The sequence below is a fragment of the Bombina bombina genome, chromosome 6 (genome assembly GCF_027579735.1).
Source record: "Bombina bombina isolate aBomBom1 chromosome 6, aBomBom1.pri, whole genome shotgun sequence".
NCBI lineage: Eukaryota > Metazoa > Chordata > Amphibia > Anura > Bombinatoridae > Bombina > Bombina bombina.
Window position 1 is genome coordinate 873,201,559 of NC_069504.1, and position 26,123 is coordinate 873,227,681.

The 26,123-nt window shown below is 39.1% G+C and overlaps 1 protein-coding gene across 1 annotated transcript in view; it reads left to right on the forward strand.

The window, feature by feature from the left end:
* The window catches only part of LOC128664754 (alpha-2,8-sialyltransferase 8E-like), a 44,752-nt gene extending 35,490 nt beyond the window's left edge, over window positions 1-9,262 (forward strand). Inside the window, exons 4-5 of the mRNA XM_053719562.1 lie at window positions 8,389-8,475; window positions 8,800-9,262. Coding sequence (XP_053575537.1) covers window positions 8,389-8,475; window positions 8,800-9,262 — 550 coding nt within the window. The remainder of the gene's footprint in view (window positions 1-8,388; window positions 8,476-8,799) is intronic.
* The last annotated feature ends 16,861 nt before the right edge of the window (window positions 9,263-26,123 follow it).

Sequence of the window (26,123 nt, forward strand, 5' to 3'; positions counted from 1 at the left end):
AAACAGCCTCTGACATATGTATTTTTCAGAAGTGTACTCCCTTAAAGTGCCAATATGACAACCCTACACCAGACACAATAGAGCCCTATGGGCTCCATTTATTAAGCAGCGGATGCTGCTTTGGAGCCTCGCCGGCGGACCCGAAATGACGGGGCTCCAAAGCAGCATGCTCTATCTGAATCATAAAAGTTTAATTTTGACTAGACTATCCCTTTAAATATAGAACTAAGGGGGATATTTATCAAAGCCTCAACTTTGTTTCATTCTCCGGCACCAATACGCTTGCCTAACATCGTGGCCGCGTATCTCAATATGCTTTCCTTATTTATAAAAAAGCCAGCAAAAAGACGTGCACCAAGTACGGGATGATGAGCATCGGACTGTTGTTAACTAACAGTCATCGATCTCGTGTCTATTCGCATTTTTACCAACTTTATTTATACCCTGTCACTAAATGCCGCCACTATACTAAAATGTTTAACCCCTATCCCACCGCTTCCCGACCCCGTTGCAACATAAATAAACTTATTAACCCCTATCCCGCTGCTCCCCGACCCCGCAGCAACATAAATAAACTTATTAACCTCTATCCCGGCGCTCCCTACCCCCTCCGCGAACATAAATAAACTTATTAACCCCTATCCCGCTGCTCCCCGACCCCACTGCAACATAAATAAAGTTATTAACCCCTATCCCGCCGCTCCCTGACCCCGCTGCAACATAAATAAACTTATTAACCCCTATTGCGCCGCTCCCTGACGCAACATAAATAAACGTATTAACACCTATTCCGCCACCCCCCGAACCCACCGCAACATAAATAAACATATTGATCCCTATCCTGCCGCTCCCTAACCCTGCTGCAACCTAAATAAAAGTATTAACCCCTAAACCTCTGGCCTCCCACATCACTCTTCAAATAAATTTAAACTTACCTGTAGAATAAAAATATTAATTAACCTACCCTAACTATTATACTAAAATTAAATTAAACTACAAATTAAATTAACTAAATTACATATTAAAAACCCCTAACCCTACTCAAATTATTTAAATGTACCATTAAACCGTATTACAAATTGCTAAAATACAGGGGGGAAAACACTAAGTTACAAAAACGCACCACCCAACCAACCAACCAACCAACCCCTCCAAATAAAAAAACCTAAGCTCCCCATTGCCCTGAAAAGGGCATTTGTATGGGCATTGCCCTTAAAAGGGCATTTAGCTCTTTTACTGCCCAGACCCTAATCTAAAAATAAAACCCACCCAAAAAAAAACCTTAAATAAACTTAACACTAACCCCCGACGATCCACTTACAGCTATTGAAGTCCCGCTTGAAGGATACATCAAGCCAGCAAGAAGTCTTCATCCAGATGGCAAGAAGTCTTCATCCGGGCGGCCTCTTTCATCTTCACCTATCCGGAGAAGTCATTATCCAGTCGGCAAGAAGTCTTCATCCAGACGGCATCTTCTATCTTTATCCATCCGGCGCGGAGCGGGTCCTTCCTGAAGACATCCGGCACGGAGTGCATCCTCTTCATATGATCCCCACCATAAACTGGAACTTCAATGCAAGTAACATGATCCAAGATGGCATCCCTTGCATTCCTATTGGCTGAAAGATTTCAATCAGCCAATAGGATTAGAATTGCTAAAATCCTATTGGCTGTTTCAATCAGCCAATAGGATTGAGCTTTCATCCTATTGGCTGATTGGAACAGCCAATAGGATGAGAGCTGCTCAAATCCTTTCAGCCAATAGGAATGCAAGGGACGACATATTGGATGACATCACTTTAATTGAAGTTCCAGTTTACGTCACCGACCGTATGAAGAGGATGCTCCGCACCGGATGTCTTCAGGAAGGACCCACTCTGCGCCAGATGGATGAAGATAGAATATGCTGTCTGGATGAAGACTTCTTGACGACTGGATCAGGACTTCTTGGGATGGATGAAGACGGAAGAGGCTGCACGGATGAAGACTTCTTGCCGCCTGGATGAAGACTTCTTGCCAGCTGGATGGATGCTTCAAGCAGGACTTCAATAATTGTAAGTGGATCATCGGGGCTTAGTGTTAGGTTTATTTAAGGGTTTTTTGTGTGGGTTTTATTTTTAGATTAGGGTCTGGGCAGTAAAAGAGCTAAATGCCCTTTTTAAGGGCAATGTCCATGCAAATGCCCTTTTCAGGGGAGATTAGGTTATTTAAGATACGTTTTTTTATTTGGGGGGTTCGTTGGTTGGTTGGTTGGTTGGGTGGTGGGTTTTACTGTTGGGGGGTGTTTGTATTTTTTTTTTTACAGGTAAAAGAGCTGATTTCTTTGGGGCAATGCCCCCACAAAAGGCCCTTTTATGGGCCATTGGTAGTTTATTGTAGGCTAGGTTTTTTTTTTTTGGGGGGGGGGCTTTTTTAATATTGATAGGGCTATTAGATTAGGTGTAATAGGTGTAATTTTTTATTTTTGATAATGTGGTTTTCTTATTTTTCGTAAGTTACTGTTTGTTTGTTTTTTGTAACATAATGTTTTTTTCTGTAATTTAGTAATTTGTAATAAGGAAATAAGGATTAATAGTATATTTGAATAATTTGAGTAGGGTTTTTTAATATATAATTTAGTTAATTTAATTTGTAGTTTAATTTAATTTTAGTATAATAGTTAGGGTAGGTTAATTTATTTGAAGATAGGGATGTTGTAATTTTAATTTAAAGTTAGTGGGTTGTTAGAATTAGGGGTTAATAGCTTAATTTAGTTTATGGCAATGTGGGGGGCTGATGGTTTAGGGGTTAATAAGTTTATTTAGTGGCGGCGGTGTTGGGGAGCGGCTGAATAGGGGTTAATAAGTTTATTTAGGTTGCGGCCGGGTTGGGAAGTGGCGGGATAAGGGTTAATAACTTTATTTAGGTTGTGGCGGGGTTGGGGAGTGGCGGGATAGGGGTTACTACATTTTATTTGTGTCGGCGATGTCGGGCGGCAGATTAGAGGTGTTTAGGCTCGGGGTTAATTTTAGGGTGTTAGGTGTAAACGTTACATGTTTTCAACCATAGAAATGAAAGGGATATCTGGCAGCATTTAACATAAGCTTTCGGTGCTTTCACATTGATTTCTATGGCCTCCAGGGTGGCGGATTGAAAACCAGATACACTGGGCAGGAATAGCCACGAGCGTACCTGATAAAAGTTTGATAACTTTGAAAAAGTGTCAGATAGAGCCGGATGTGTATTCGGAACATCTGTTATGACGTAAGCATCGATCTGCATCGGATTGAGACCGGCAGATTGTATGTTACGTCACAAACTTTAACATTTGCCGGTCTGTAGGCTATGATAATTAGGTTGGATCAATCTTGCAACAATTAAGCTGCGGAATTCCAGCGTATTTGCGGTTGAGGCTTTGATAAATATCCCCCTAAGTGTGTTGTGTTGTGTTGCCTTGAAATAAGACAAGTGGTGCAGGGATAAAGATCATTGGGAAACCACTGACAAAAAGATGTGTGACCCCTGTACAAGGTTAATATGCAAATTTATGAAGCATCCATATTTAAAAAAAAAAAAAGATATGTGATTTTTTTTTCCCTCCAATTTATCATGTTCTTAATATTGGAGAACATGTTTTTACAGTTACTATAATAGCTATCAGTTAATCAAGTACTTCTTTTACAACACTTTACATACATCCAAACAGATTTGACTACAACTAGGCGGTAGAAGAGCAGGTACAACTTGAGTCAACTTAATTTTGTGGGAGTTGGACCAGTGACTTCTGGGCTGTTGCTTTGCCAATGAGCCACTGGAAGACTGGAAGCTGCTTGATCTACTGAGTCATCAAGTTCCGGCCCCAATAACACCATCACTCCTTTATCACTACACCCCACAGTTAAACTTCTATGTAAAGAAAAACACAAGACTTCATTCTTGGTATAAAGTATATAAGTTTTAGTTATTGCAGATAGTACTGTTTCACAGTTTGTTTGTTCCTGCTACTTGGAAATTAAGCCTTCATTTCAGACTCCTTTCTTGATCCTTCCTAATTGGATTAATTGCACTTCTGCTACCTGTTTGCAAACGGACATCATTGCTTTGCAAAATTACAAGCTTCATTTATTTCTTCTGAAGTACTGAACTAAACCTGTCAGCCTGCTTGGAGTTCAAGCAGTGTGCATTCCCTGCTGCATTACAGAGACAAGCCTGGGAGACTACCTTTGTAAACGGATGATGCATGTGGAGGGACATTAAGAGGCCAAAGTGGCATCATCACCAGCCCTAAATTTCCATCGGAATACAATAACAACGCAGACTGTACATGGACAATCCTGGCGGAGCTTGGAGATACTATTGCCTTGATCTTCACAGACTTTCAGTTAGAAGAAGCTTATGACTACCTAGAAGTCACTGGGACTTCTGTTTCGGCTGGAGATCATTATCATCATTAGGAGCACTGGTCTGGGATTCAGAAGACAGAGACTTCCAGCATATTTGGGGGAGATCCATACACAGCCAGCTGGTTTGCTGTTGAAAACCAGCCTGCTCCTATTGGCACGAGAGAGTGCCGGCTCCTTTGTGAGTACCCTTATTCTGCTCCTTTATTGGATGTTTTGGTTTTATTGACCTTCACATGTGGCGCCTCTGTTCTTGTTTTTGTTTTGACATCACAGAATTGCATCAGCCCTTTGGGTGAAGACAGAGAGCGGCCTTTTCAAGTATTGGGGGACACTTGAGGACATCTGCTGGACTTTCCAGATCTGGTTTGCCCAGATTATTGATTTGTATTAATATTTTTTTTTAACTAACATATAGTATTTTACATTTAGAATCCAATATATTTTGTGTGGTTATATATTGTTCTAAATATTGATATTTGTTCCATTGTCATTCGATACTCCTTTACATAGGTATATATATTTTCTCATCCATATATACATTTATGTAAGAGTTAAGCGCCTCCTATAGAAGCCTAGTGATTGTTCTCATCACGGTGACTTCTTTATTGCTTATTCTTGGTATAAATATGGCCGCAGCCTACTTTATTAAATAAATAAAACTCTTTTATATAACTATAAATAATCATATAAACAACAATATACAATAATAAACACTGTTCTTAATAAGAACATTTACTCCCAATTGAAACCAATAAGCAGTGCTAGTTCACCTATCAGTATCCTGGCCCAGTCCCGCCACCACTTCAAATGGCCCCCAAGACCTCCATAAAATCCAAGATAAATAGCTGCAGGCCAACATCATTCAACTAAACACCATCTTGTAAATAGAACTCCCCTTGACCCACCTCCTCCAAATCCTTGTGGTGGGCAACAACCCCTCCCAATCCTCCTAATAAAAGACCCAATCAATTTAATCACTTTCTTTCTACTGTTATCCAGCTTAATTGGGTCCCATGCTGCTCTCCACACCATCCTAGGAATAATGTCTGACCACACAATTGTCAATTTGGGGAACAAATCCCGTAGTCTACCCAGATCACGTTTATTTTTTTGCACTAACTCCCTCTGAGACATGAACCCAAGTCATTTCCACCTGCGTGTACCACTTGCACATCAGGGGCGGAAACCTCCTACAATAGTCCACAATCATCGGCAACAAGCAATCCCATCGCAGGCCCCTAACCCCAAACCAATTTACCTCCCAGGCCGATGCCGGAAAACCCAACTGCAGGCTGTCAACCTTCATGGCCACTGCTCTCCCATGGCCCAATAAATGAAGGAATGACCCACCAACCAAATTTATGTAACACCTAGGATAAAACAAAGTAACATAACACATCCTATACTCTCATTTCAGGTCGAACATACAATTTAAATCTCTGAGATCCCCATCTCCCAATGTTCTTCAACACTTTCTCATTCAAACCCAACACTGACGCCTCCGTAGCTGCTCCAATCCTAAAAGAATGGGTCCCAAACTCTGAAGGAGTCAAACCTAATTTTTCAAGAGCCTTTTCAAGTACTGATCAAAATTTAAATTGTGACAGGAAACTCCTATCCTTATGAATTAACAATGGGCCCCTAACCTGCGGCCACAACTGCAGAAACTGTCCTAACATCTTGCAAGGGCACACCCCCTTTCCACTAGGAAACAACACAACAGTTTATCCTTTCTTATATTGGTCAGTTTTGCTTCCCCTCAACAAAATATTGGCCCTTGACTCTGAAAACAAAATAGCCTCAATTCCCAACCCACTTGGACTCTGTCTACTCATACTCAACAGCTCAGGGATACGAAATGCCCCCAAAAAGGCCAAAACAAAGGTGGTCCGGAATAAGCAAACTTCAAATGAAGAAGAAAATGCTCCGTCCAGCACGTCATAAAGCCTCTCTAATAAAACAAAAGTAATGGGCCTTCTGTGGTCCCTCACTGGGCCCTTTTTCTTCATGATTTTCAACACCTACCTAACACAAAAGGACTTGGTTACATCACTAAGTCCCAAAAGCTTAAAGCGAAAAGCCAGAGCAGCTAGCTTCCTATCAATTGCTGAAGATGACAACCCTAATCAGTTCCATTGCCACATCCATTCAAGTAAACATCCCTCAAGACCATCCTGAACCTCACAAGCACCAACCTTATCCAACCACATTTCCCATTCCATCCAAATTCTTTAATAAGAAGAACATGTACTTAGAGCTAACAATGACTTTACCATTCCAGCCAATCCTCCAACCCAAGCCTCCACAGCTGTTCCGGACACCGTAGCCCTTCTGCATCCACCTGTGGAGCCAAGTCCCAAAACCGCTGCCACTGAAAATGAGGCAAAGCATCCGCAACTGAGTTACACAATCCAGGAATATGCTTGGCTCTAATCAACACATTCAATTTCAGACATTTGAACACAAGCAACCTCAACAAACGCAGTACAGGGTGGGACAAAGCCGACAGGCTGTTTAATTCTGACACAACCCCCATGTTGTCTGAGTAGAACACTACCAACTTGTTAAGCAAATCCTCCTCCCACACATAAAGTGCCACAATCACTGGGAACAGTTCCAAGAACACTAGGTTTCGCACCAGACCAGTATCGACCCAAGAGTCTGGCCAAGGTGCCGAACACCAGTGCCCCTGAAAATAATCCCCAAATCCAAAACCCCCAGCAGCGTCAGTCACTAGGCCCAACTCTTTATTGGACACCTTCTTGTCCTGGAACAAAGATGCCCCATTAAATTGACCCAAAAAAATCCCCATACCTTCAAATAGTCCCTATGTTCTTTGTTCAGTCTTATAAAGTGATGAGGCAGCGCTACCTTTGCAGTAGCCATAGACAGCCGCCTACAGAACATCTGTCCAATAGGAATAATCCTACATGCAAAATTAAGTTTTCCCACCAGTGACTGCAATTCTCTAAAAGTCACCATTGCCACTGCAAGGAAACACTATATGATATCCACTAAGTCCTTAACTTTATAGTCTGGAAGCCTACACTCCATTCTCCTAGAATCTATGATAATCCCTAAAAAACGAAGGGACGTGGTCGGACCTTCTGACTTCTCTCTAGCAATAGGCACCCCAAAATCATTTGCAACACGACAACAATTGTCTCTCAAAGAGGAGCAAACCTCCGACCCAGCCGGACCAACAAAAAGATAATCATCGAGAGAATGAACTGTCGACTGAAAACCAAACTGGACCCGAACCACCCACTCCAAAAAAGGAACTGAAACACTCGAAAAGGGAACAGGAAATGGAACACCCCATGGGCTGGCATAGTCAACATAATAAGAACCCTCAAAACCCTTTCTATTGTTTGTTAAAGAACCATTCCCATTTTGGCATGATCGGAAAACAAGATGGAAGCTACGGCTTTCGATTGAAAGGACATATAGGGGTCAATTTATTAAATGTCGAGCGGACATGATTTGCTATAGCGAATTATGTCCACTCGACATTGCTAAGTGCCGACAGCATACGCTCAAAGGTGGCAGAGAAGTTAAGGAGCAGCGGTCTTGTTAAATATACCCCAATGTGTGTTCTTATACAGGATTTTAACATCACTTAAACGGTAAAGCATAATCCTGCTGCCTTACAACATTGTGTCTTCCTAGGAGTGCATATACTGTATATAAAGCACTCCTAGGCAGATGCAATTATAGATAGATAGATAGATAGATAGATAATAGATAGATAGAAGATTATAATAATAATAATAATTATTATTATTATTATTATTAATATTATTAATAATCCATGCACCCAAACATATTCCCATGCCAAGTTCTAAGTAAAATCTAAACTAGATTTTATTCACAACAGAGCATCTTGCTTTTGTAGAGATATCTCATCAAATTACAGTAATTATGCTTTTGGTGCTTACATGTTTATTATAGTCATCAATAGACATATTCACTTCACCATGTTTCTCATTTTGTCTGTTTTCTCCAGATTCAATTTGCCACCGATGACTCATTCATATGACATTGGGAACAAGACAGATCTTGTCACTGCAAACCCAAGCATTCTTATTAAAAAGTAAGTGATTGGGTATATAATTCATTACATGGAATTTCAGCAGATTTTTTTTGTTTTCTTTAAATTTTGTTGGTGCATTCATTTTAACGAAACGGATATCAGATTTTTGTTACAAATTTGCATTGGTAAGAAAACAAATGCACATCTCTACTTCTTATACCATCTCAAGCTATCATTAGTACGCCACTTGTAGTCTGGCCCTATATGTAAAAATATACCAATCGTAATTCCAAGTGTTTGAATACCTAGGAATAGTTTTACTTGTTTACAACATAATCATTGTAATTTGTCATTATAACTTCTCTGGTTATATTCCCTTCGTAGCTTTTCAAAATTGAACGAGTTTCGGAGACCCTTCTCAGATATGGTGAAAGTCTACGGTTCAGCTCTATTCATTATGCCAGCATTCTACTCAATGGGTAACAAAGAGTTGTCATTTAAGGTTTATTATACGTTAAAAGACTTTGACTCTGAGCTGCGCTTGGTTTATTTCCACCCCAATTACCTGAAGAATCTGGGCCTCTACTGGAAACACAAAGGAATCACTTCTAGACGTCTATCCTCTGGTTTTATGCTGGTCAGTTCTGCTCTGGAGCTTTGTGATGAGTTGACTCTTTATGGATTCTGGCCTTTCTCTGAAGATCACAAAGGAAACCCAGTTCCCCATCACTACTACGATAACATAATGCCTAAACCTGGATTTCATTCTATGCCTGATGAATTCTTTTTTTATGCTCAACTGCACAGCCTGGGGGCTCTCAAGCTTAAAGTAGGAAGATGCTACTGAAATGTAACTTTATGATCCTAATAAGATGAAAACTGTGTGGTTCAATTATATTTTTTTAGCATGGTGGTTTTCTCAAATACATATCCAAGTTTCCACCATTTTTCAGCAACGTTGCATTATCAGTGGATACAGTCATTGCTCAGCATGCTCTTTTCTTCTTTATATAGCTATAGCTAAATGTTATCTTATGTATACAATTGTGTACTTGATATAACTAAATTTGGTCAAATAAAATTAGATTTTTAGGGGTATATTTATCAAGCAGCGGCTGCTGCAATCTACCGCTGAAGTTTCAGGTCCGCCTGAAACTTAAGTTAAGAAGCAGTGGTCGTAAGAGGTGGCAGACAGCAATCATCCCTATCGATCGGGATGATTGACACATGATTGACACCCCCTGCTAGTGGCCACTTGGCCACGAATGTGCAGGGGGCGGCATTGTGCAAGCTCTTCACGAGAAATGCTTGTGCAATGATAAATGCCGACATCGTATGCTGTTGGCATTTAGCGATGTCGGGCGGACATGATCCGCTACAGCGGATCATGTCTGCCCGACATTTGATAAATCTACCCCTTAGAGTCTATTATATATTTCTACTGACATAGAAATGGTAGCTTATTTTGTTTGAAAAATAATTACCTGTTTCATATATTGCTCTGTGATATTAACATGTATTTTTACAATAAAAATAAAGCATAAATGCTGAGATCTATCAGCAATTAGATTTACATTTCCCTAGTTTGCATGTATATGGGCTGATCGAGATTCATTTTTCCTCAGTTACATAACTTTATATAAGGGGCCAAACTACCATTGGTGCATCAGATGCAGTTGCACCAGGGCCCAAGTGCTATAGAACCCCTATCTATACATAGGCGTGTGCAGAATGTGTACAATTTTAATACAGTGGAGCCTTTTATTAGTGTTGGTTATCTATTGGTCTCATTGCAAAATCATTATACAGAGCAGCATGTACATTGTTGCTATCGCTTACTACAGTTACTTTTAGGGGACCAATAAACCAGGGCCCTCTGTTGAGTATCTCCGCTACTGCTCTAAATCATATCATTTTAAAAACTCTCATTATAATGAATAGTTGTGATATGTTTTTTAAACTAACTTTCCTGCTTTCACAGCAGAAGCCATAGAGGCCTGGAATCTAAGATTGTGCTGTAAAATATAAGATACATATTTATTAATTACGCATGTGCATATGTTCAGTTCATAGCATGAGGATGTTTCTTAAAGTTAATGTTTTATGATAATTGATCACCACTTGTTATTTTCAATGAGATGTATTAACAGAGGTTTATAATTACATTAGCCCTTGATATTTATCCACACAATATCTTTAGTGCATGTGACAACTGGGGGCTTTCAGAACCTCCCCCTGTGCCAAGAGGCCATGCCTGGAGGTTTAGAAGTGCTATGCTACAGTAAGGAGCTTAAGGGAGCTGCAAGTATCCAAACCCCTCAATCTCAGGTCCCTTAAGTCTTAGAAACCCCAATTGCCAGCTCTTTCAAACTGTATGTGTCTTGCCATGTAAAGTGAAAGCACAATTTAAAAAAATATAAATAAAAAAAACACACATCTTCAGATACCTATACACTTAAAGTAGGCTTTCAAAGAGGCCTAGAGACCCCCATTACCCTGTGTTGTAAAGCCCAGAAGCCCCTCTTTAAAATAAAGCCTCTGCATAAATTTAATTTACTAGCTGATCATTGTGATAATAGTGATCACCTGGCATTAATAAATGTGCATTTTTTTGAGAAAAGAGGCTCATGGAAGCCCTTATGTCCACATCAGTTCTATAAATATACCCAAAGGCTCGAATTTATATGAGGATAACCCTTTCTTCTATTCACTATAGAGTTTAGAATTAAAAAAAACACATTGCACCAGTTTTCAACCTTGTTTATTAAAATTGTAATACACTGTATGCAGTATATAATAGGCCATCGAAAAGTTGTATAGACCCCCAAAGCCTCTCGTTTTGGGCCCTATATAGGATTTTAAGTATTAATAAATGTCCATTTATACAAGCAGAGGCTCATGGGATGTGCACATCAAAGTTATACAACTATAACAAAAAGCCCAAATTTATATAGACCTAGATTTGGAGTTTGGCGTTAGCCGTGAAAACCAGCGTTAGAGGCTCCTAACGCTGGTTTTAGGCTACCGCCGGTATTTGGAGTCACTCAAAATAGGTTCTAACGCTCACTTTTCATCCGCGACTTTTCCATACCGCAGATCCCCTTACGTAAATTGCGTATCCTATCTTTTCAATGGGATCTTTCTAACTCCGGTATTTAGAGTCGTTTCTGAAGTGAGCGTTAGAATTCTAACGACAAAACTCCAGCCGCAGGAAAAAAGTCAGTAGTTAAGAGCTTTCTGGGCTAACGCCGGTTTATAAAGCTCTTAACTACCGTGCTCTAAAGTACACTAACACCCATAAACTACCTATGTACCCCTAAACCGAGGTCCCCCCACATCGCCGCAACTCGATTAAATTTTTTTAACCCCTAATCTGCCGACCGTCACCTACGTTATCCTTATGTACCCCTAATCTGCTGCCCCTAACACCGCCGACCCTTATATTATATTTATTAACCCCTAACCTGCCCCCCACAACGTCGCCTCCACCTACCTACACCAATTAACCCCTAATCTGCCGACCGAAAAAGCGCCGCCACCTACGTTATCCTTATGTACCCCTAATCTGCTGCCCCTAACACCGCCGACCCCTATATTATATTTATTAACCCCTATTCTGCCCCCCACAACGTCGCAGCCAGCTACCTACAATAATTAACCCCTAATCTGCCGACCGCAAAGCGCCGCCACCTACGTTATCCTTATGTACCCCTAATCTGCTGCCCCTAACACCGCCGACCCCTATATTATATTTATTAACCCCTATTCTGCCCCCCACAACGTCGCAGCCAGCTACCTACAATAATTAACCCCTAATCTGCCGACCGCAAAGCGCCGCCACCTACGTTATCCTTATGTACCCCTAATCTGCTGCCCTAACACCGCCGACCCCTATATTATATTTATTAACCCCTAACCTGCCCCCCACAACGTCGCCTCCACCTGCCTACACTTATTAACCCCTAATCTGCCGACCGGAGCTCACCGCTATTCTAATAAATGTATTAACCCCTAAAGCTAAGTCTAACCCTAACACTAACACCCCCCTAAATTAAATATAATTTAAATCTAACGAAATTAATTAACTCTTATTAAATAAATTATTCCTATTTAAAGATAAATATTTACCTGTAAAATAAATCCTAATATAGCTACAATATAAATTATAATTATATTATAGCTATTTTAGGATTTATATTTATTTTACAGGTAACTTTGTAATTATTTTAACCAGGTACAATAGCTATTAAATAGTTAAGAACTATTTAATAGCTAAAATAGTTAAAATAATTACAAATTTACATGTAAAATAAATCCTAACCTAAGTTACAATTAAACCTAACACTACACTATCAATAAATTAATTAAATAAACTACCTACAATTACCTACAATTAACCTAACACTACACTATCAATAAATTAATTAAATACAATTCCTACAAATAAATACAATTAAATAAACTAGCTAAAGTACAAAAAATAAAAAAGAACTAAGTTACAAAAAATAAAAAAATATTTACAAACATAAGAAAAATATTACAACAATTTTAAACTAATTACACCTACTCTAAGCCCCCTAATAAAATAACAAAGCCCCCCAAAATAAAAAAATGCCCTACCCTATTCTAAATGACTAAAGTTCAAAGCTCTTTTACCTTACCAGCCCTGAACAGGGCCCTTTGCGGGGCATGCCCCAAAGAATTCAGCTCTTTTGCCTGAAAAAAAAAAACATACAATCCCCCCCCCAACATTACAACCCACCACCCACATACCCCTAATCTAACCCAAACCCCCCTTAAATAAACCTAACACTAAGCCCCTGAAGATCATCCTACCTTGTCTTCACCTCACCAGGTATCACCGATCCGTCCTGGCTCCAAAATCTTCATCCAACCCAAGCGGGGGCTGGCGATCCATCATCTGGTGGCTGAAGAGGTCCAGAAGAGGCTCCAAAGTCCAAAGAATGAAGGTTCCTTTATGGGACGTCATCCAAGATGGCGTCCCTCGAATTCCGATTGGCTGATAGGATTCTATCAGCCAATCGGAATTAAGGTAGGAATATTCTGATTGGCTGATGGAATCAGGCAATCAGAATCAAGTTCAATCCGATTGGCTGATCCAATCAGCCAATCAGATTGAGCTCGCATTCTATTGGCTGATCGGAACAGCCAATAGAATGCAAGCTCAATCTGATTGGCTGATTGGATCCTATCAGCCAATCGGAATTCGAGGGACGCCATCTTGGATGACGTCCCTTAAAGGAACCTTCATTCTTCAGTTGGACGTTGCCGGATGAAGATGGGTCCGCGTCAGAGGTCTTCAGGATGGAGCCGGTCCTCATCGGATGAAGATAGAAGATGCCGCTTGGAAGATGATGGTTGCCGGTCCAGATCTACTCTTCTTCCCGGATAGCATGAAGACTTTGGAGCCTCTTCTGGACCTCTTCAGCCACCGGATGATGGATCGCCAGCCCCCGCTTGGGTTGGATGAAGATTTTGGAGCCAGGACGGATCGGTGATACCTGGTGAGGTGAAGACAACGTAGGATGATCTTCAGGGGCTTAGTGTTAGGTTTATTTAAGGGGGGTTTGGGTTAGATTAGGGGTATGTGGGTGGTGGGCAGTGTTCCCTCTAAGGACAGTTTTGTGTGCAGCCCAGCAGTGAAACAGTTAACAAGAGAACCATACCTTGCCATCTGCATTGTGCAGAGTTTGCTAATTGCAGGGGGTGGTTACCTAATTAACTGTTTCACTGCTGGGCCGCACACAAAACTGGCCTTAGAGGGAACACTGGTGGTGGGTTGTAATGTTGGGGGGGGGATTGTATGTTTTTTTTTTCAGGCAAAAGAGCTGAATTCTTTGGGGCATGCCCCGCAAAGGGCCCTGTTCAGGGCTGGTAAGGTAAAAGAGCTTTGAACTTTAGTAATTTAGAATAGGGTAGGGCATTTTTTTATTTTGGGGGGCTTTGTTATTTTATTAGGGGGCTTAGAGTAGGTGTAATTAGTTTAAAATTGTTGTAATATTTTTCTAATGTTTGTAAATATTTTTTTATTTTTTGTAACTTAGTTCTTTTTTATTTTTTGTACTTTAGCTAGTTTATTTAATTGTATTTATTTGTAGGAATTGTATTTAATTAATTTATTGATAGTGTAGTGTTAGGTTAATTGTAGGTAATTGTAGGTAGTTTATTTAATTAATTTATTGATAGTGTAGTGTTAGGTTTAATTGTAATTTAGGTTAGGATTTATTTTACAGGTAAATTTGTAATTATTTTAACTATTTTAGCTATTAAATAGTTCTTAACTATTTAATAGCTATTGTACCTGGTTAAAATAAATACAAAGTTGCCTGTAAAATAAATATTAATCCTAAAATAGCTATAATATAATTATAATTTATATTGTAGCTATATTAGGATTTATTTTACAGGTAAGTATTTAGCTTTAAATAGGAATAATTTATTTAATAAGAGTTAATTAATTTTGTTAGATGTAAATTATATTTAATTTAGGGGGGTGTTAGTGTTAGGGTTAGACTTAGCTTTAGGGGTTAATACATTTATTAGAATAGCGGTGAGCTCCGGTCGGCAGATTAGGGGTTAATAATTGAAGTTAGGTGACGGCGATGTTAGGGAGGGCAGATTAGGGGTTAATACTATTTATTATAGGGTTAGTGAGGCGGATTAGGGGTTAATAACTTTATTATAGTAGCGCTCAGGGCCGGTCGGCAGATTAGGGGTTAATAAGTGTAGGCAGGTGGAGGCGACGTTGTGGGGGGCAGATTAGGGGTTAATAAATATAATATAGGGGTCGGCGATGTAAGGGCAGCAGATTAGGGGTACATAGGGATAATGTAAGTAGCGGCGGTTTACGGAGCGGCAGATTAGGGGTTAATAATAATATACAGGGGTCAGCGATAGCGGGGGCGGCAGATTAGGGGTTAATAAGTGTAAGGTTAGGGGTGTTTAGACTCGGGGTACATGTTAGGGTGTTAGGTGCAGACGTAGGAAGGGTTACCGCATAGCAAACAATGGGGCTGCGTTAAGAGCTGAACGCGGCTTTTTTGCAGGTGTTAGGTTTTTTTTCAGCTCAAACAGCCCCATTGTTTCCTATGGGAGAATCGTGCACGAGCACGTTTTTGAGGCTGGCCGCTTGCGTAAGCAACTCTGGTATCGAGAGTTGAAGCTGCGTTAAAAATGCTCTACGCTCCTTTTTTGGAGCCTAACGCAGCCTTTATGTGGACTATCAATACCAGAGTTATTTTTATGGTGCGGCCAGAAAAAAGCCGGCGTTAGTTTTTCGGGTCCTTACCGACAAAACTCCAAATCTAGCCGATAGTCTTTTTTTACTAAAACATTCAGAAAATAAAACACACAATTATTTACATCCTTAATTTTTTAAATTTTAATAAAAATATAGATATTTTTTAACACTTTTTAAGAACTCCAAAAACAGCTCAGTACAGAGCTGGAAATGTCTCAGCAGTTAAGGGTATATTAAAGGGACAGGGAACACATTGAATTGTTAAAATGTCACAGTCTTCTGGCAATCCGTGCACATAATAAGAAGTGATGATTTATGTTGTTGGTAGTGAACTATACACTGGATTTAGACAATTTTTTTAGATTAATAAAAACAAATCCAACATTTTAGTTTAATAACATGAGGCAATACAGGCTTGTATATGATGTTTGTTGTTAAATAATTTTTTTAGCACTTTTCATTATCATTTTCACCCTGAAGAAGAAAATGATGCCATAATATATGTAGCTTTAAGAGGCCTATTTAACAAAGGTCTGTCTCACCTGATCCGACAGTGCGGATCAGGTCCGACATACCTCGCTGAATGCGGAGAGCAATACGCTCTACGTATTCAGCATTGCATCAGCAGCTCTTGTGAGCTGCTGGTGCAACGCCGCCCCCTGCTGATTCGCAGCCAATCGGCCGCCAGCAGGGGGTGTCAATCAACCCGATCGTACTCGATCGGGTCGAATTGTGGCAATCTCTGTCCGCCTCCTCAGAAGCGGACAGGTTATGGAGCAGCTGTCTTTACACCGCTGCTCCATAACTTGTGTTTCTGGCGTGTCTGAAGGCTCGCCAGAAACACGAGGTGTCAAGCTCCATACGGAGCTTGTTAGATATGCCCCTAAGGCTTACTAAAGCCTGAATATTAAAAAAGCTGCCATGTGCAGTTTCACGTTCATAGTTTTAAACCCACATTATTGGCTGATTATAGATACAAGTTTCAAAAACAAATGGCAACATGATTCACATTATTTATTACAAGGCATTGTGAAATAATTGTTAACATAATAAAATAAATATGTACCTTGTTTGTCAGTGCAGCCTCTTGTGGCCCCTGATAACTCATGATAAAGCACTGGCTATAGTCACCTCATAGGGCTTAAAGACAGTGGAATGTGAGACCTCTAGCTTGCTCCCTCCCTCTGCCACTGTCACCAGTCCTCTCATCCATAACATTATATTGTACTTTAAGTTTGATGTCTGACAGCCACTTCTTCATCTACAAAGCCTTTTGGGTGGCTGACACTGCTCTGACAGCTCCCAGATATTATCCCTAATCGCAGAACAAGTCAACTTCTGTTCACCAAACACACGGCCAGATTACGAGTTTTGCGTTATGAGCGGCTCGGTAATAACTTGCAAGTTATCTCCACCGCTCACCTTTAATAACGCTGCTATTAAAGGTTTGCAAAAACCCGGCGTTAGCAGGCAATATGGCAGCATTGAGCTCCATACCGTACTCCAATACCAGCGCTGCTTTGAGCTGGTTTTATGTGCTTGTGCACGATTTCCCCATAGACATCAAAGGGGCGAGCCGGCTAAAAAAAAGCCTAACACCTGAAATAAAGCAGCGTAAAGCTCCATAACGCAGCCCCATTGATTTCTATGGGGAAAGAAAATTTATGTTTACACCTAACACCCTAGCATAAACCCCAAGTCTAAACACCCCTAATCTTCCGCCCCCGACATCGCCGACACCTACATTACACTTATTACCCCTAATCTGCCATCCCCGACATCACAACCACCTACCTAAACTTATTAACCCCAATCTGCTGCCCCGAATGTCGCCGCCACCTACATAAATTTAATAACCCCTAATCTGCCGCCCCTAACGTCATTGCCACCTACATAAATGTATTAACCCTTAATCTGCCCCCCCCCAACGTCGCTGCCGCCACTATACTAAAGTTATTAACCCCTAAACCTCTGGCCTCCCACATCACTAACATTAAATAAATATATTAACCCCTAAACCTAAGTCTAACCCTAACACCCCTAACTTTAATATAATAAAATAAATCTAAATAAAAATTACTATCATTAACTAAATAATTTCTATTTAAAACTAAATACTAACCTATAAAATAAACCCTAAGATTGCTACAATATAACTAATAGTTATTTTGTATCTAGCTTAGGTTTTATTTTTATTTCATAGCTAAGTTTTTATTTATTTTAACTAGGTAGATTAGTTAGTAACTAGTTATTAACTATTTACTAGCTACCTAGTTAAAATAAATACAAACTTACCTGTAATATAAAATCTAACCTGTCTTACACTAAAACCTAATACTACAATTAAATAAATTAAATTAACAAAATACATTTATCATGTTGTATATGCTGTTACAATTGCATTTTCATTTATGTAATGGATTTGTTGGCAGAACATTTTATTTATCAAGATCTTTGGCTAAAGGGCAGTTTCTAGCATAATTAGGGGGGGCAGTAAAAATCTTGTGATTACAATATTTGTCTACAGTCTTGCAATAAATGAACATAATGGTTAGACAATATTTTTAATGCAATATCACCTCTTTTTGCTGCAATTGTTTTTCAGTATTTAAACTTCCCTCAATTCTTGACTTATTTAGAGATGCAAATCCAGACTTATTACAAGAGTAGATACTAATAGCCACTATACTTTTTTAAAGCAAAATCTACATTGTTTTGCACTTTCTTATCTGATCATCTATGCAGAAGTCAATTAGGGCAGATGTGTGACAGGGTTAGGCTTGTGAAATCTGTGAGCTTCCAGTTCTCAGAATTGCAAAACTCTTATTTTTCTGCCATCAAACACAAGCAAATGGGGCAAAAGAAATATTAAAAATATATTGCAATGCTATTTTCATAAACATAATTACTTTTTTTAATTTTCAAATAGAAATTATAACATATATAAATGAAAAATCAATAATATATCACAATGTAAATAAAAAATAGAAAATGTATACAGGAGAGAGTAATTAAATATTGTACAGTTTACAGTAAGGCCTATCAGCTTCATAAATGAGAAACATTAACAGCAATTTGAGAAACATTACAGCAATTTGATTATAGAAAAGAAGTTTCAAATCATGTTCAAATGCAAAACAATGATCCAAACAATGAGGCCCATTTATCAAGCTCTGTACGGAGCTTGAGGGCCCGTGTTTCTGGCGAGTCTTTAGACTCGCCAGAAACAGCAGTTATGAAGCAGCAGTCTAAAGACCGCTTCTCCATAACCTGTCCGCCTGCTCTGAGCAGGCGGACAGACATCGCCGGAATTCAACCTGATCGAGTACGATCGGGTTGATTGACACCTCCCTGCTGGCAGCCGATTGGTCTGGCGTTGCACCAGCAGTTCTTGTGAGCTGCTGGTGCAATGCTGAATACGGAGAGCATATTGCTCTCCGCATTCAGCGAGGTCTTGCGGACCTGATCCGCACTGTCGGATCAGGTCCGCAAGACCTTTGATACATAGGCCCCAATGTTCACTAATCCTTATAATAAATATTTGCAAATGAGTTGTGAGAGTGAACAAATACACCATAGAAATGAATTATATCAAAATGATGTATGCAAGCCTGAAATGCTAGTTAAATAGCAGCTGTCTTAAAGAGATCTTCAATTCAAATTTAAATGTTCATGATTAAGATAGAGTACGCAATTTTAAACAACTTTCCAATTTACCTTTATCATAAAATTTGCTTTGATTTCTTCTATTCTTTGTTTAAAGCTAAACCTAGGTAGACTCATGCTAAGTTCTAAGCCGTTCATGGTCACATCTCAGTTCAGTATATTTTGACAGTTTTTCACAGACTAGCTCATGTGTGCCGTATAGATAACATTGTGCTCACTCATGTGAATTATTTTTTTATTTTTATTTTATTATATTTTCAGCACTAATTGGCTAAAATGCAAGTCTGAAAAAAGAACTGAGATAAGGGGGCAGTCTACAGAGGCTCCCAAGTTAATCACAGAGGTAAAAAGTGTATTAATATAAAAGTGTTGGTTATGAAAAACTGGGGAATAAGAAACAAACGGCTAGATTATGAGTTGTGCGTTAGGGTTAAAAAGCAGTGTTGAAAGGTCCCAATGCTGCTTTTTAACGCCCGCTGGTATTACGAGTCTTGCAGGTACAGGTGTACCACTCACTTTTTTGGCCAGACTCGGAAATACCGCAATTCCACTTACGTCAATTGCGTATCCTATATTTTCAATGGGACTTGCATAGCGCTGGTATTACTAGTCTGACAAAAAGTGAGCGGTAGACCCTCTCCTGTCAAGACTGATACCGCATTTAAAAGTCAGTAGTTAAGAGTTTTACACTACAACGCCGTAGCATAAAACTCTTAACTAAAGTGCTAAAAAGTACACTAACACCCATAAAGTACCTATTAATCCCTAAACCGAGGCCCCCCACATCGCAAACACTAAAATAAAATTTTTAACCCCTAATCTGCCGAAACGGAAATCGCCGCCACTATAACATATTAACCCCTAAACCGCCGCACTCCCGCATTGCAAGCACTAGTTAAATATTATTAACCCATAATCTGCCTGCCCTAACATCGCCAATACCTACCTACATTTATTAACCCCTAATCTGCCGCCCCCAACGTCGCCGCCACTTTATTAAATGTATTAACCCCTAAACCTAACCCCCCCTAACTGAAATATAATTTTAATAAATCTAAATAAAATTACTATCATTAACTAAATTATTCCTATTTAAAACTAAATACTTACCTATAAAATAAACCCTAAGATAGCTACAATATAACTAATAGTTACATAGTATCTATCTTAGTGTTTGTTTTTATTTTACAGGCAACTTTGTATTTATTTGAACTAGGTACAATAGTTATTAAATAGTTATTAACTATTTAATAACTACCTAGTTAAAATAAAGACAAATTTACCTGTAAAATAAAACCTAACCTATGTTACAATTACACCTAACACTACACTATATTTAAATTAATTACCTAAACTAAATACAATAAATTACAATTTAAAAAAATGATCTAAAGTGCGAAAAAACCCCCCACTAAATTACAGAAAATAATAAAATAATTACAAGAATTTTAAATAAATTACACCTACTTTAATCCCCCTAACAAAATAAAAAAGCCCCCCAAAATAAAAAAAAGCCCTACCCTACACTAAATTACAAATAGCCCTTAAAAGGGCCTTTTGCGGGGCATTGCCCCAAAGAAAACAGCTCTTTTACCTGTAAAAAAAAAGTACAAATACCCCCCCAACATTAAAACCCACCACCCACACTACCAACCCTACTCTAAAACCCACCCAATCCTCCCTTAAAAAAACCTAACACTAACCCCTTGAAGATCACCCTACCGTAAAGTTTTAAATATACCGTATGTATTTTACTTATATTTGCCATGAGTCAGGTCTATGTATATTTCCTTTTGCAGAATGTCAGTTTCAGTTTGGGAAGCATGTTTAGGAAGTTATTTGTCTTACCTGGGGTATATTCCTTTTTTTCAAATTGACTGTTTTTCTTTTAATTTCGCGGGCAAAATTAGGCTGTTTTTTATTGTGTCATTCTTGGCGCGAGAAATTTTTTGGCACGAAGATACGTCTTTTATGATGCTATTTTGTCATTACCAGCGTCTTAGTTGATGCCAGGGTTCCTTGCACGAGGTTGCGTCTGTGATGACGCAAGTTGCATCATTTCTGGATGTTGATGGCGCCAAAAAAAAAATTAAACTTCTTTTTGCGTTGTGCGTCATACTTGGCACCAAAAAATGTAGTTTATTTTTCACCTCACTTCCTATATGCATCTTGCCTTCTATATGCTCAGAGGGCGATGCTGTTTGCATTTTTTCCCATTCCTCAAACAGCCATATAAGGAAATTGTAAATTAAGCTTTAATGTTGTTTTTTATATTTTGCAAGATGTCTCAATCTGATCCTGTCTCAGAAGCAACTGTTGGAACCCTGTTGACTGATCACAGTTCTACCAAAGCTAAGTGTATCTGTTGTAAATTAGCTGAGATTATATCTCCAGCTGTAGTTTGTAGCAGTTGTCATGATAAACTTTTGCACGCAGAAAACGTTTCCATCACAGTACTAGCACAGTTTCTGTTGTTCCTTCAACATCTAATGCACATGATATCCCTGTTGATATGAAAAATTATATTGCTGATGCGATAAAGAAGGCTTTGCCTTCTGATAAACGTAAAAGGTCTTTTAAAACTTCTCATAAAATTGATGAAATTTCAAATGACCGACAACATACTGAAATATCCTCCTCTGATGAGGATCTCTCTGATTCAGAAGATCCTACCTCAGACATTGACACTGACAAATCTACTTATCTTTTCAAGATTGAGTGAATTTGTTCCTTGTTAAAAGAAGTTTTGGTTACTTTTGATATTGAGGAGTCTAGTCCTCTTGATATCAAAACTAGTAAACATTTAAATTCTGTTTACAGTATAAACCTCCTGTGATTTCTCCTGAGTTTTTCCAGTTCCTGATGCTATTTCTGATATGATTGCTAAGGAATGGGTTAAGCCTGGTACTTCTTTCATTGCTTCTTCTAGGTTTAAAAGGTTGTACCCTTTGCCAGCAGCTAGATTAGAGTTTTGGAAAAAAAATCCCCAAAGTTGATGGGGCTGTTTCTACTCTTGCCAAAAGTACTACTATTCCTATGGAAGACAGTACTTCTTTTAAAGATCCTTTATATTGGAAACTTGAATCTTATCTAAGGAAAGCTTATTTATATTCTGGCTATCTTCTCAGGCCTGCCATTGCTATGGCTGATGTTGCGGCTGTGTCAACCTTTTGGTTGGTTAGCACACACAAAAGGAAACAGATCCTGATTTGTCTAGCATTGTTCGTTTGCTTCAACATGCTAATAATTTTATCTGTGATACAATTTTTTATATCATCAAAATTGATGTTAAATCTATGTCTTTAGCTATTTTAGCTAGAAGAGCTTTATGGCTCAAATCTTGGAATGCTGACATGGTATCTAAGTCTAGATTACTATCTCTTTCTTTCCAAGATACCATTTTATTTGGTTCTCAGTTGGATTCAATTATTTCAACTATCACTGGGGGTGAAGGGAGTTTATTTGCCTCAGGATAAAATATCTAAGGGTAAATTTAAAACGTCTAATCATTTTCGTTCCTTTCAACAGAATAAGGAACAGAAAACCAATCCTTCCCCTAAAGACTCTAGTTCTAATTGGAAACCTTCTTCAAGTTGGAATAAATCCAAGCCTTTTAAGAAACCAAATCCAGCCCCCAAGTCTGCATGAATGTGCAGCCCTTGATCCAGTTCAGCTGGTTGGGGACAGATTGAAATTATTCCAAGACATTTGGCAGATATTCTGTTCAAAATCGGTGGATTCAAAGTATTGTCTCTCAATGTGAGAAGATTCTTTCTCTCTCACGTTCCAGCAAATCCGTTGAAGGCTCAGGCTTTTCTGAAGTGTGTTTCAGATCTAGAGCTTTTAGGGGTAATAATACCAGTTTCATTTCAGCAACAGGGTCTGGAGTTTTATTCAAATCTATTCATTGTCTCAAAGAAAGAAAATTCATTCAGGCCAGTTCTGGATCTGAAGTTTTTGAATCGTTTTGTAAGAGTCACAACTTTTAAGATGGTGACTATAAGGACTATTTTGCCTTTTGTTCAGCAAGGTCATTATATGTCCATGATAGACTTACAGGATGCATAGCTTCACATTCAGATTCATCCAGACCACTATCGATTTCTGAGATTCTCTTTTCTAGACAAGCATTACCAATTTGTCGCTCTTCCATTTGGCCTAGCAACAACTCCAAGGATCTTTTCAAAGGTTCTCGGTGCCCTTCTATCTGTAATCAGAGAACAGGGTATTGTGGTGTTTCCTTATTTGGACGATATCTTGGTACTAGCTCAGTCCTTACATTTAGCTGAATCTCACACAAAATCAACTCGTTTTGTTTCTTCAAAGACATGGTTGGAGGATCAATTTACCAAAGAGTTTCTTGATTCCTCAGACAAGGGTTAACGTTTTAGGTTTCCAGATAGATTCAGTGTCTATGACTCTGTCCTTAACAGACAAGAGACAAATGAAATTGGTTTCAGCTTGTCGAAACCTTCAGTCTCAATCATTCCCTTCAGTGGCTGTGTGCATGGAGATTTTAGGTCTCGATCCCCTTTGTTTGTTTTCACATGAGACCTCTACAGCTTTGTATGCTGAATCAATGGTGCAGGGATTATACTCGGATATCACAATTGATATACTTAAATCCCAACATTCAACTCTCTCTGACTTGGTGGTTAGACCATCATCATTTAATTCCGGGGGCCTCTTTTGTTCATCCTACCTGGACTGTGATCACAACAGATGCAAGTCTTTCAGGTTGGGGAGCTGTCTGGGGATCTCTGACAGCACACAGGGTTTGGAAAACTCAAGAGGCGAGGTTACCAATCAATATTTTAGAACTCTGTGCTATTTTCAGGGCTCTTCAGGTTTGGCTTCTGTGGAAGAAAGAACCATTCATTTGTTTTCAGACAGACAATATCACAACTGTGGCATATGTCAATAATCAGGGTGGGACTCGCAGTCCCCTAGCTATGAAAGAAGTATATCAGATACTTTCTTGGGCAGAATCTAGCCCTTGTCTAATTTCTTAGGTGTATATCCCAGGTGTAGACAATTGGGAAGCGGATTATCTCAGCCGTCAGACCTTACATCCGGGGGAGTGGTCTCTCCATCCAGATGTATTTTGTCAGATTGTACAGATGTGGGGTCTTCCAGAAATAGATCTGATGGCTTCTCAACTAAACAAGAAACTTCCCAGGTACCTGTCCAGGTCCAGGGATCCTCAAGCAGAGATGGTGGATGCTTTAGCAGTTCCTTGGTTTTAACAACCTGCTTATATCTTCCCGTCTCTAGTTCTTCTTCCAAGAGTGATCTCCAAGATCATTATGGAACAATTGTATGTTTTTATGATAGCACCAGCGTGGTCTCACAGGTTTTGGTATGCAGACCTTGTTCGGATGTCCAGTTGCCAGCCTTGGCCACTTCCTCTAAGACCAGACCTTCTGTCTCAAGGGCCATTTTTCCATCAGGATCTCAAATCGTTAAATTTGAAGGTATGGAAATTGAACACTTAGTGCTTAGTCATAGAGGTTTCTCTGACTCAGTGATTGATACTATGCTACAGGCTCATAAGTCTGTTTCAAGGAAGATTTATTATCGAGTTTGGAAGACTTATATTTCATGGTGTTCTCATAAATTCTCCTGGCATTCTTTTAGAATTCCTAGAATTTTACAGTTTCTTCAGGATGGTTTGGATAAAAGTTTGTCTGCAAGTACTTTGAAGGGACAAATCTCTGCTCTTTCTGTTTTATTTCATAAAAAGATTTCTAAGCTTCCTGATATTCACTGTTTTTTTCAGGCTTTGGTTCGTATCAAGCCTGTTATTAAATCAATCTCTCCTCCTTGGAGTCTTAATTTGGTTTTGAAGACTTTGCAGGCTCCTCCTTTTGAGCCTATGCATTCTTTGGATATTAAACTACTTTCTTGGAAAGTGTTGTTTCTTTTGGCTATCTCTTCAGCTAGTAGAGTTTCTGAATTGTCTGCTCTCTCTTGTGAGTCTCCTTTTCTGATTTTCCATCAGGATAAGGCTGTTTTGCGGACTTTGTTTACATTTATTCCAAAGGTTGTGAATTCTAACAACATTAGTAGGGAAATTGTTGTTCCTTCCTTGTGTCCTAATTTCAAAAATGCTCTTGAAAGATCTTTGCATTCTTTGGATGTTGTAAGAGCTTTGAAATATTATGTTGAAGCTACTAAAGATTTCAGGAAAACTTCTAGTCTATTTGTTGTCTTCTCTGGTTATAGGAAAGGTCAGAAAGCTTCTGCCATTTCTTTGGCATCTTGGTTGAAGCTTTTGATTCATAAAGCTTATTTGGAGGTGGGACAGTCCCCACCTCAGAGGATCACAGTTCATTCTACTAGATCAGTCTCCACTTCTTGGGCTTTTAAGAATGAAGCTTGAGTTGATCAGATTTGCAAAGCAGCAACTTGGTCTTCTTTGCATACATTTACAAAATTACCATATTGATGTATTTGCTTCTTCCGAAGCAGTCTTTGGTAGAAACATTCTTCAGGCAGCTGTTTCAGTTTGATTCTTCTGCTAATGTTTTAAGTTTTTTCCTTTCAATTTATGTGAAAAACTTACAGCTAGATTACGAGTTTTGAGTTATGAGTGAAAAAGCCTCATAACGCTGGTAGTGAGTTTTGCAGGTATAGCTGTACCGCACACTTTTTTGGCCATAACACAACGTAACTACCGCAGCTTTCAAAAATTCATTTTTCAATGGGACTTCCATAGCGCCGGTATTACGAGTTTGCCTGTCCGGCCAAAAAGTGAGCAGTACAGCCTATAACTACAAGA